At 57.2% G+C, this 12,165-nt stretch overlaps 2 protein-coding genes across 3 annotated transcripts in view; one reads left to right on the top strand and one right to left on the bottom strand.

The window, feature by feature from the left end:
• Positions 1-431: 431 nt before the first annotated feature.
• GMEB1 (glucocorticoid modulatory element binding protein 1) lies at positions 432-11,355 on the bottom strand. Of its 2 annotated transcripts, XM_027906806.1 has the most exons (11): positions 11,285-11,355; positions 9,799-9,960; positions 8,812-8,894; positions 7,775-7,899; positions 6,868-6,971; positions 6,293-6,447; positions 5,079-5,204; positions 4,253-4,390; positions 3,062-3,184; positions 1,732-2,438; positions 432-1,432 (listed from the first exon to the last, which is right to left on the bottom strand). In XM_027906806.1, exons 2-11 carry the CDS (start codon positions 9,924-9,926, stop codon positions 1,316-1,318), a joined length of 1,806 nt encoding a protein of 601 aa, XP_027762607.1. In that variant the 5' UTR covers positions 9,927-9,960; positions 11,285-11,355; the 3' UTR covers positions 432-1,315. The 2 variants fall into 2 exon arrangements, with proteins under 2 accessions (XP_027762607.1, XP_027762608.1); XM_027906807.1 differs by lacking the exon at positions 432-1,432 and having other exon boundaries at positions 1,650-2,438.
• Positions 11,356-11,528: 173 nt separating this feature from the next.
• LOC114069759 (discoidin, CUB and LCCL domain-containing protein 1-like) overlaps positions 11,529-12,165 on the top strand; it is a 9,543-nt gene continuing 8,906 nt past the window's right edge. The window contains exon 1 of the mRNA XM_027906774.1: positions 11,529-11,571. Coding sequence (XP_027762575.1) covers positions 11,529-11,571 — 43 coding nt within the window. The remainder of the gene's footprint in view (positions 11,572-12,165) is intronic.

The raw sequence follows: 12,165 nt of genomic DNA, 5'->3' as shown, positions 1-12,165 counted from the left end.
CCCATTTAACCCTGCCCTCTGGCAGTGGGAAGCCATTCCCCCTTGTCCTGTCCCTCCATCCCTTGTCCCAAGTCCCTCTCCAGCTCTCCTGGAGCCCCTTTAGTTACAGCAAGGGACTCCAAGGTCTCCCTGGTGCCTTCTCTCCTCCAGGCTGAACGTGGGATCTGACTCCCACAGCTCTTCCCACCTCCATCCCAAGCCAGGAAACACTTCCCAGAGTCTGAGCAGCATCAACCACTCCTCCCACACTGAAGCAGAGGGATCCTTGCCCATCCCACCCTGACTTGGAGGTGACAGAGCCACTGCCTGCCACCTCTCCACGAATAAACCATTGGAGCTTTGTTCCATTTTTCCTTTTAATGCAAAAAAATAGCCAAACACATCTTCCTGCCCTCCCCCCGCCCTCCCCAGGTGTGGGTTTTTTTTTCCTTTGCCTGTTGTTTTGCTTAATATTTCCAGCCAAGCAGCTCCCCCCTCCCAGCCCCCTCCCAAACCTCCGCAGCTCTAAAGGCACCCGGCGCTTCCCCATTTCCATCTTCCCACCGAAAAATAAAGAGGGAAAACAGTGGGGTGCACATTATTTCAGCAACGTGCCAGTTCTAATCCTGCCAAGAGATTATAGGAAGAAAGAAGGAAAAAAAAATAATAATAGTAATAATAATAATAATAATACAAAAATAAAACCACCAAAACGAGTAGCGACAAGCACGGAGCAGCCTCAGCACACAGTGTAAACAGAAGCTGTCCCAATCCAGGATCCAGCTCTCCCGGAAAGCAACAGCACAACATGCTTTGTACACCCCAAAAAAGGTCCCTGTGGCGCTGAGCAGCCAAGGGGAGGGTCTGGGTTTGAGCTTGAGTCGGTGGTTTTTTTGCCTTTCTGTGAAAGGCTGAAAGTGATCTCGGAGTCTCCAAGCGGCAGCACCGAGCCTGGCCAGGCAGGGAAAGGGATGGGGGGGAAAGTGCCACGGGAAGAAGTGGGATTGGGATACAGGGAGCCTGGAGAGGAGGCCCCAGGGCTTTGCAGCTGGGCAATCTGGGCAGCGGGAAGGGAGAGAGTAAACAAATACAAAAAAATAGAGATATAAAAACAATTTGTGTGGAGGAAGGGGAGGAGGAGAACATGGACAGTGAATTCACGGGCTGTCAGGCTCCCCAAAGCAAGAATAACAATAAAAAAAATCCCAGCTGAGGTGACAGCGAAGTGTCCGAAAGAACTCCCTTCCCTGGGGAAAATAAAAATACAAATGAGGTACCTGTTCCACCCTAAATCCGTCACCCCTTCCCACAGCCACATCCATGCTCCAGCCACTGGTTATTGGCTCTCAGATAAAGTCTCTGGGGCCGGGGCAGCCCCGGAGCAGAAGCACCAAGTGCGTGGCTGGTTCCTCCCAGTTGGGTTGTCCAGCAGAGATCCAGTCTCTCCTTGACCCTGCAAACAGGGGAGGATTGTTCAGTGCTCCACGGAGATGGAGCCTTTTTCAGGTCTCATGTGTTTCTCCAGCTTTTTTTTTTTTTGTTGTTTTAAAAAACAAAATTATATATATATATATATTATATACAGTACAATGAAAAAATATCCATGGAAACAAATGGGGTGGCTGGAAAAGATGCTTAACACAAAAAAAAAAAAAGAGAAGCCTGAAATAAGACAAATTCCCAACTCTTCCCCAAACTGATGCTTTGCCTTCCCCACTAGTCCTCCAAGACCACAATCTCCACGTTATGGACCTGGTGCTGGTGATCCTCCACGTCTCCTCCCACCACTTTCTCCTCAGTCCTCAGCTCCGTCTCCAGGATCACAGCTTTGCCCTCGGGCTCGTCCGCGTCCGCCTCGGGATCCGGTGCGGGGTCGATCTCTATGATGGTCTGCCCGTCGTCCGAGGTGCCCTCCACGGCCTGGATGGTGGAGGTGATGCCCGACTCCATGGCCACCAGCTCCACGGGGTTGACCACGGCCGCCACGTTGGCCAGGGCCCCGCTGTCCTGCATGGCCGCCGAGCTCAGCAGCGCCAGGCTGGAGGACGGGTGCAGGGTCACCGTGTCCGAGGAGCTGCTCTTGGACGAGGAGCAGGAGGAGGAGGAGGAGGAGGAGGAGGAGGACACCACGGTGGCGTATCGGAAGAGCTGGGAGCCGGAGGGCAGGGTGTGCACAGTCACGGGGCTGGAGCCCTGGCTGATGGTGGCCACGGGGATGTTGCCCACGGAGAACTGCTGCCCGACGGGCGCGATGGCGATGGGGGAGATGACGGTGAACTGGGGCTGCTGCAGGGGGGTGGAGGGGCTCAGCACGGTGGCAGAGGCCGGGCGCTGCAGGCGGGGTCTCTTGGGGGGCTTGGGAGCGCTCACGGGCATCAGCACCACGTTCTGGATGGTCTGGGACTTGGCCTTCTGGTCCCTGGCGAGTTTCTTCTGCTCTTCCAGCTGCCGCTCAAGGTCTACAAAGGGAACAGCGTGTCGGGCTGGGGGCACTGGGAGCTCCTGGGGCTCCATCGCCCCCCAGGGTGGTGGCAGGGGACACCCAACCACCCAGCCAGCGTGACCTTGGCATCTCCCTCAGGATCAAACTACCCGGAAGGAAAAGGCCAGGTTCTCCTGCCACCCGCACAGGTCAATGTTCTGGCTGTCAGATAAGGCACAGGTAACATTCCATCCCTGCTGGCTACTCCTGCTGGTGAGGAGATGGGCATTTCTGCTCCCCAAGCTAAACCCACATATAAAGGAGAGTGGACAAATCCCCCTGGGCAGTTGTAATTGCTCCCAGAGCTCGGCTGGGTTGCCTCCCCAGAGCCAAGCACTTGCAGTGGACATAGGAACAGGACCCAGGGTCAGTGAAACATCTCCCTCAACCCCATCCTTCCTCCCATGTTGGTGGGAACGCTGGGAGCCAGAAGCAGCACAGTGACCTCATTTATCCAGGGCAATAGGGGACGAGGACAGGGGTAAGGACAGATCCTACAGGACACAGTGAGAAGGGAAATGCATTGGGGTTGTGTGGAAGGAAAGTCATCTTTGTTCCCAAGAGCAGCAGCAGGATGTGAAACCTTCTTAGGCACTTTACCTGCCAGTGTGTAAAGGAACTGCTCCTCTCCTTGCTCTGTCTGGTTTTTCCTGTTGTCCAGAACCTTCTTGACTGTGTCCATTAGGCCAAATGTGTGGGCAACGTTGTTCAGGACAGCAGCATCTGCAAGGAAAGGGTGCTCAGTCCCATGCAGGACTCAGCTACTCAAAAGGTGCTCCTGTTACACCAAAAATTTTCTGCTGCTTTTTGTAAAACTCTCTCTGTTCTTTCACAAGGCCTGGCCGACAAAGGCAGACCCAGCTCCCTCATCCTTCTGACATCCCAGGACTAAATAATCCCATTCACATGATAAAGCAAGAGGAACAGGGCTGTGTTGCTCAAGCAGCTCCAAACTGCTGCAAATGAAAGCATAATTTGCAATCACAGAGATACAAACGAGCTCTCCACCTACAGACCATCACCCCATGCTGCTGACAGTGTCATTAACATGCCAAGCTCCACTGAAAGCTTTGCAAAATGTCTGTTATAATCCACTGACTTGAATCACTCACAGCTCCTGAAAGCTGCCACCTTCCAGACACAAAGATCCGCCAGCCCAAAGTTAAATTAAGAAAATTAAGATAAAAAAAAAAAATATCCTGGGTAAAATGAAGTTTGTGGCTCCATGGATGTTCTGTCAGGAAGAGCATCAACAGGAGGTGCTCACATGGGGCATGTGCCAAACTGGATTAGGGAACGGATCCAAGTTAAAAATAACCCTAAAAAAGGGGAGGGGAATTATTTTTAACCCAGAGCATTCCCCTCATCTGGTTCAGCCCCAAAAACAGGTTTTCTGGCACCACTGAAGGCAGAACGAGAAGTGAGGGGGCAGGACCTGTTTAAGCCTGCACAGTCACAGAGAAGTGTTTAAATCACTCTGCTCCAAGAAGTGACTCGGGAAGAGCTTCCACGAGGGCTGGGAGCTGTGGACAGTCATCCCAAGGTCCCAACAAGCTGCCAGGGTCACTCTGCTCAGGGAACAGGCTGGAATGGTGTGTCCTGCTGCCTCGAAGCAAAGGCACTTCACAGCTGGGCAGGCTGAGCACACACCCAGGCTGTGCTCCCACAGCTCAGCTAATGAGTGGGAACTCGTTCCCAATCCCGACTCACCAGCTGTGCGTGGTGGGATGGACCCTTGGCAGGTTTTTTTGCCTGCAGCTGCCCTTTGGAGGCTCCTTCCTCCCAACCTACCTGTCATCTGGAAGGGAGACTGCCCCAACCTCTGCTGCACCCCTCTTAGGACTTCTTCTATCTCCTTCTGGATGTTGCACACCACCTCTTCCATCAGCCCCACATCAGCTATTCCCTTCCAGAACATCAGCGTGTCCTCTGGCACAAAAAAGGGGAAAAAGAAGTTCAACATGTACAAGCAACTGGCATTTTCCCCACAGGGCCACCTTAAACCTTCCAGGCAAGTGTAACTCAGCAATTTGACTTCCAGTTTGGCCACTGGGGTGGACAGGACAAGTGAAAAAGAAACAACCAACCCCAAAGCAAGCAAAACAGATTTGGGCAGCAAATTAAAGGAGGTTTTCAAGCAGCTCCTTGACTTCCAAGGCAAAGATGTGAAAAATGTGCATTTCACATCTTTGCAAGATGCAGAGCTTAAAATCTCGAGGAAATTCCGGCTTAAGCTTCTGTACCGATCCTAAGAGGGAATGCAAAGCCAGGGAGACACAGCCCAGAGAGCTGACAGGGAACAAATGGAACTCTGCTCCAGCCCAGCTCCAGGCTGGCAGACGTGTTTTACATCCTTGGAATAAATTAAGAAAAGCCCCTCACTGTAACTAGTAACATCTGAACTGGGGGATCATCCATCAGCCATGAGGCCAGGGCTGAAGTCCTGCAGTGGTGACGAGCTCCATTTGGCAGGAAGCCTGGATGCCCGGGAAAAGCTGGGATAGCCAAGGCACCGGGGGACAGCTTTCTGCCCAAACTCTCCTTATTTTCAGGATTTCCAACATGTAACAGGGGGAGGAGAGGGGAGGAAAACACCCAGTAAGCAGCCTGGGCTTACCTGAGATCTCATCAGTGTCCTTTTTGATGCCCTCCTCAGTGGCCATGGTGACAGCAGCGGTCAGAGCTGAGTTCCACTCGATGCCCTCCTCCATGCTCTCCTCCAACGCGATCTGGGTGATGCTCCCTGCCAGAGAGCTCCTGTCAGCTCCCTCTGGAGCTGGAGTGCCAGCCCTGGATCCCTGCTCCGATTCCCACCCCCCTCACCCCTCCCAAGGCTTCTCCTTCACTCTCAGGTAAAGTTTGTGCTTGGTTTCTTTCAACCCAACGCCTCTTGTTGGAGCTGTGACAGTGAAAGGCTCTGGGAGTTCTGGAGGGAAAACCACGTGCCCTCCAAAAAAGCAAAGAACTAGAATGGAATCAGAATAATCTAATTATCAAATAATCAAAATAAGGCTCAGGCAACCTTGCATCATCCACATTTCCTAATCCCTCAGGAAATGATGGAGTGGGGATCCAAGCTGGTTCATAGAAGGGAAATGGATCTGACTCAACCTTAAGTTTTTGGATCAAATTTGGAACTAAGCCAATGTGCAGCCACTGTAAGGTTTTACCACGTGGCCATGGTGCTTTCCAGGAGATTCTCCTTAGCCTAAGGACAACTCTTTCATCCCACCCACCCAGGGGCTCAGAGAAACATAACCCACCCAGCCGTAAGATTGGGAATAGGCTTCTCCCTTGACCTCAGCAAAGAGATCCATTTCTGCTCTGGAGCATGGGATCACTGAGCATTTGCAGTTGGAATGACAATCAAATCACATCCAGCCATCACACCCAGTTCACGGATGTTCTGGAGGAGCTCAGCACCCCTAATTTCATTGTTAGAATGAGCCCAGCTTTTGCCCCTGTAACAGATCCCCAGATGGGAAATACATGGGAAAGAAAACACTGTGCGAGCTCTCTCAGGTGTTTGCTCACATGGTGATCCCAGAACAGGGATCCCTTCAAGGCTCTCAATCCCTGTCCTGGCTCCCAAGGCTGCCTCTCTGGAAAGCACCTGCTTGATGCCAGCTGCTTCCAGCCCTTCCCAGTCCTGCAGAGCAGAGCTCCCTGACAGAGAGACCTCTCTGAGCAGACACAAGACACACTTTGCTTCCCAAAAACCAGAGCAGCCTCCTTTGAAAGGGTGGGACCACCCTGCTGTGCCCAGGGAGAAGGTGGGAGGGAGAGGAGCATGAGAGGGAATTCCCATGGCATTGGCACGTGGTTTCCTACCATCAGCTGAGGTCGGGGTCTGCACCACGCTCTGCTGCCCTGGCACTGGCGCTCGGGCGCTGCTGATCAGCAGATCGAACTTGGTGCTCCGACAGGTGTTGGTGCAAACTTTGTCGTGCTGGTAGAAGTCAATCTGCCCCGAATCCATCATCTTCCTGTGCAGGGAGTGGGGAAGAGAACCAGGCTCAGCTCGAGTCTCAGCCTGGAGACAAAAGGGGTGTATTCCATGTGGGAATGCTACAGTCGTGGGAAGGACACAGAAAGGGAGACCTCAGGGCCACTCTGCACACAGAAAACCTCCTGCAAGGCTTTCAGATGGCAAACACAAGCCATCCCCCACCTGCAGGGCTCCAGGCCTGTTCCACCCCACCAAGTACCAGGACCTCCAGGTGAGGCCACTTCTGTCTAGGATGAGGGATCCTGGATCACACCACAGGGCCAGGATCTCTGCAGGCTGCTGGCCAGGCACTGTGAGGCTCCAAGAGACCTCCTGGGGACTTCAAAGCAGACAAATTGCCTGCTCGGGGTCCTGCAGCTGCAGGGGTGAAGCCCTGAGGCTGGACAGGGTCAGATACCTCAGCATGATCCCTCCGAGGCGAATGGCCCTTTTCCAGTCCTTCAGGGTGGACTTCCCTGCCAGGTGAACAAAATGCTTCGGGCTGATGAGCTGGTCATTGAACTGGCAACGAGACAAACAAAGGCTCAGCAAACAGGGAAACATCATTTGGGAAGACTGGGACATCCAACACAGCCAGTCCACAGCCCCATTTCCACCCAGATCCCTCCCAGCTTTGATCCCCTGGGCACAGCCATTCCTACAGCTCCAGGATGGGTGTTTGCAGGGATGACCTGCCACCATCGGCATTCAAACCACACAGTCTAACCAAGAACAGCCCTGAAGGCTCTGTATGAACCAAATCATCTCCTGTGAACATGTCACCTTGGGGATCCTTGCAGGAGCTCCTGCTACATCAAACAGCCCAGGAGCTTCCAGCTGGCACAGGCATTCCCTCAGACATCCATTCTGTCCTGCTCCAGTGACTCAGGTACTTCCCACTGAGGGGGAGCAGCACATGGGGCTCAGACTCGATGTAGTTGCTGTCACACTGCCACACTCTCAAGTGGGAAAAGGTAACAGCAAGATTTCTCTTCCCAGTGCAACCTGATCCCCAGGGAAGTGACAGGAAAGGAGTACCAGGACTCCAAGGGAAAGAGGGAAGGAAGCAAAGCTCCAAATCTCAGCACACATCCCCTGCCTGCCTTCAGTCCCTCCTCAAGGGCCAATATGGCTGTGAAATCTAAGATGTGTGATATCCTCCTCTCCTCTTCCCGTGCTTCTCCCCATCTAAAAACAACCTGAGCACCAACAATCCACAGGCAAAGCCACTCAGTTCCAGGCCAAGGTTAGGAGGAAACATGAGAAGTAAGGAAGTCCTGTGGAGGTCAAGCAGAGAAGAAATCCACAGGGAGTTTTCCCCTTACCTTCACACACTTGACATTGATTCCTGGGCAGACAAACTTCTTCCAGAGCAGGATGGCCTTGCTCTCCCCGCAGGTGATGGGATAGGCGATCTCGATCTCCTCGCTCGTTTCCAGGGTGCTGGGGTCTGAGGGAGGAACGGCTCAAAATGAGATTTCCCACTGAAAGGCTCAAATCCCACAAGGCAGGAGCTGGGAGCTCACAGGTTGTGAGATCTGCACTTGGGAAAGCAAAAAAAAAAAGGGCTGATCCCAGTTCAGGATCAGTCCTCTCTTAGTCTTCTCCACGTACTAACTCCAACAGCAACTGGCATCTGCTTTTTGGTGTAACAGTGCCCAAAATTAAGCTCAGCTATCAGGAGACCAGAAATCCAACACATCTGTAAGGGGAGGTGTCAATGAGAACAATCTTTGTGGCAACCAAATGGCTTAAAATTTGAAGCACAGATCTCTCTCACATTCTGGTGTCTCTTTAGCAGCAATATCAGATATTTATTGATAATATATTCACTTCACACGCAGAGTTTCTGCTAATACTGCCAAAAGACCCACACCCACGCAGGAAGCAGAGCTCTAATCAAGATCTAGTGACAGCACCCAGCGACAGGAGCCTTTTCCCACACACTGCTCAGGGAATGGCAGGGAGCTCTTGGCTCTTCTGAACATCCAACCCAAGCCATCAGGATGTTGGTTCAGCAAAGACCCAGCGACCAGAGCCTGGTGCTCCAGGCACCATCATTCCTCACCACCATCCTTCCTGCTGCCAGTGCCTGCACGCCACGACTAGGGGTGATATCCCGGCTCCCCTGGACCCCGTGGGAGCCCTTACCATTCACTGCAGGAGAGCCAGGATCTCACTTCCAGGACTTTGGGACCAAGCAGTAACAGCAGACTCTTATTCCAGAGTATGCCCAGCCCCTGCACCCACATCCATGCCTGGGAATCAGCATCTGCAGGGGCAGAGCCAGAAGGAAGCCCAGCAGGCTGGAGACACCAGCCCTGCACAGGAGGGGATCCGTCCATGCCGAGGGGGAACTCACCGATCCCTTCTTCCAGCTTGTGGATGGTGTGGGTTTCCACGGCCACCACGGCAGCGCTGGCCTCGGAGCCCTCCTGGTAAATCCTGGGGTGAGAGTGGCCATCCATAAACAAACCGTGGAAATCATGGGAAATCAAGGATTCACACCACAGCGGGGTTAAAATTTCGGCTCCTTCCTTTCTGCCTGTCTTTTTTGAGGGACGTGGATTTTGCCTGGTGCAGTTTCAAAGCGCCGGGAATTTTTTGGCACTAACAATCCCAAGGACTGACACACGCAGAGGCGTTCCCAGTGCTGTCAGCCCACCCTCCACGCTGCCAGCACCACCGAGGCAAGCTCTGCAGCCTTCCCTGTGCCTTCTCCTCTGCTCTCTGTCACCCACAAGAGCAGGAAGCAGGGAACAGTGTCCCAGGATGTCCCTTCCAGCCCTGTGTGCCACTGCAGCACGGGCTGACCCCGCAGCAGAGTCACTGCCAGGCTCACAGCCATCCTGCTCCGTGAATATTATCTAACTGGCGCCAGATTTTTCACATCCTGATTGATCCAGAGGGAAAATGAAGCACCAGGGATGCCACAAAATTCCCTCTGCATCCCAGGTTCACTGTATTTAAAGGATTATTTTGGGGGGAAGCTGGCACAAAGGCACAGGTAAGTCTGGACACACAGACCACCAGGTCCAGCAGCTGCAGCGTGGCTGAAATCCACCCTGGGGCTGCAGAGGGAAGAGGGAGACTGGGACAGCACCACTGCCACAACCCTCAGGCAGGATCCCTCAGGACAGCCCCTGGAAGCCCTGTGACAGTCACACACACACACATAACCTTTTTCCTGTTGTATTTTCCCCTCTCCCCTGCACAGCACAAACCCGACGCAGCCCTGGAAAACGCCGCGACGCTCCGTCCCCACAGACGCCAGGAAAACCCACACAGATCCTCCCCAACCCCACGGCAACCCAGCACCTCCCAGTCACACCAGGGCCACCCAACTCACCCTTGCTGCACCGGCTGGAGCTGCAGGATCACCTGGGTTTTGGTATCCTCCGGGTTCTCCCCTTCATTGCCGTCACTTGGTACAACCACCACATCGCCCACAGGGACGCTCACCTCGGCGTTCGCCATCTCTCACATGAACACGGCGAGTTTTTCCTCCTCCCTGTGGAGCACGAGAGCTGGGAACAGATCCCACAGGCAGACTCCCCCCTCCACCACACACACACCCAGTGCCATCCCACTCCTGACTTCCCGAGCTGGTGGCTCTCCCCGCTCCTGCACCCCCGAGGACAGGGAAGCAAACCCACATGGCGGGTTTTGGCAAGAGCCGGAGTTTCCAACCCAGCCCCTGGGATGCTCTGATCCACCCCTGGGATACTCCCTATCCCATGCTACCAGGAACATGCCTGGGGATGATCCTTCCCAGGAGAAACCGTGGTGCTGCAGGAGAACCCGGCAGGGAGGGGGTCACGGAGCAGCTGCGCTCCCAGGGGATGTTCCTGTGGCTGTGCAGGAGGCACAGAGGTGGTTTTGTGACTGCTGTGGGGCCAGGATCACACCTTTGGGGTGTAAAAGCTTCAGGGAAAGACAGACTGTCAGAATCGTGGAGTCATGGAATGGTTTGGGTTGGAAGAGATGCTAAAGATCATCCAGTTCCACCCCCTGCCATGGGCAGGGACACCTTCCACCAGCACAGGTTGCTCCAACCTGACCTTGGACACTTCCAGGGATCCAGGAGCAGCCACAGCTTCTCTGGGCAACCTGTGCCAGGGCCCCCCCACCCCCATAGGGAACAATTCCTTCCCAATATCCCATCTAAACCTCAGAGATCTCAGGCCGGGACCTCCGGGCGGGTGACGGGGGTCCCGATGTCCCATTGCTGGGGACCCACCAGCACAGGGGACACGCTCTAGCCATGGGCTCCCCGGGGGTCCCTGCGCCTCCCCCCGTTCCGAGGGGCACCCAAACTCCTCCGGGACCTCCCAGGACCGCCCGGTACCCCCGGAGGGGCGGCGGGGCCGCGGCTTCCCCAGGATGTCCGGCACGGGGCGGGGGGGCCGCCAGCACACGGCCAGCCCCGGGCGGGGGCCGGGGTGTGGGGGTCTGTGCCCGTGTCCCCCCGGGGAGGGTCCCCGAGCGGCGATTCGGGGGTCGGGGCGGGGGGGGTCGGGTCCCCCCGGGCGGCTCGCGGTGCCCGAGGGGCGTGGCCTGCCCGGGGGAGGGGGCGTGGCTTTGCCCCCCCCCCCCCCCCCCCCCCCCCCCCCCCCCCCCCCCCCCCCCCCCCCCCCCCCCCCCCCCCCCCCCCCCCCCCCCCCGCCCCCCCGCGGCGCGCGACGTCCGCCCTCACGGCGGCGGCGGCGGCACGTACGGCGGCGACCCCTCCCTCCCTGCCCTCACGGCGGGGGCCGGGCCCCCTCGCGCTCCGCCCCGCCCCGCCCTGCCCGCACGGCCCTTCCCGGCCCCTGCCGGCCCCTGCCGGGCCTTACCGTCGGCGAGCAGCCGCGAACCGGGGGCTGAGGGACGGGGGGAGCGGGGAGGGGGGGAGCGGGGGGGGAAACGGGCCGGGCAGCGCCCGCGCATGCGCAGCGCCCGCCGCGGCCTCGGCCGCCAGCACTTCCGGCCGCCGCCTGCCCTGCAGTCCCCGCCCCCTGGCGGCCGCCGCGGGTATCGCCCCCGAAGGGGGCGGGAGCAGCGCGGGGGGCGGGACTGGCCCGGCTGAGCGACAGCGAGATGGACCAATGGACGCGCGGGAACGGCGGACGCGCGTGGAGCGGTGGGTGTGGCACGGACGGATGACTGGCAGATCTGTGAGCCAATAGCAGAGCGGGGCAGGGCGGGGGTGGCCAGTGGGCGGATGGGGGCGGGCCGGGGCGGTGGCGCGGCGGGCCCGCGGCGGGGCCGGGGCGGCGGCGGCGGGAGGAGGATGCGGGCGGGCGGCGGGGCGGCCCCGCGGGCGCTGGCGCTGGCGCTGCTGCTCCGCCGCTGCTGCCTCCTGCTCGGCCCGCTGGGGCTGCGCCCGGCCGCCGCGCAGGACGGTGAGTGCGGGTCGCGGGGGGGCACCGGTGCCGAGAGTCCCCGCTCCCACCGGCAGCTCCCCGGTTGGGGAGCAAGGCTGGGTGTGGGATGGGGAACGGGACGGGGCTGCTCTCTGTCCTAGTGAGTTCCGGGACGGGCTCCTCGCTGTGTCCCTGCCGGGATCGGACCGGGATGGGCTCCCGGGAACGAGTCCCTGCTGTGTCCAGAGCGGAGCGCACCGGGACAGGGTCCTCGCCCTGTGCTTGCCCCGGTCCCGATCCGGGACGAGGTTCCTGCCATCTCTCTGCTCCAGCAGCGATCCGGGACGGAGTCTCCTGTCCCAGTCCCGGAC

Source organism: Empidonax traillii, unplaced genomic scaffold (assembly GCF_003031625.1).
Source record: "Empidonax traillii isolate 1590-97213 ecotype Southwest subspecies unplaced genomic scaffold, ASM303162v1 scaffold1356:size330773, whole genome shotgun sequence".
Lineage (NCBI taxonomy): Eukaryota > Metazoa > Chordata > Aves > Passeriformes > Tyrannidae > Empidonax > Empidonax traillii.
Note: the sequence above shows the minus strand (reverse complement) of the source record. Positions and strands in the feature narration are given on the sequence as shown.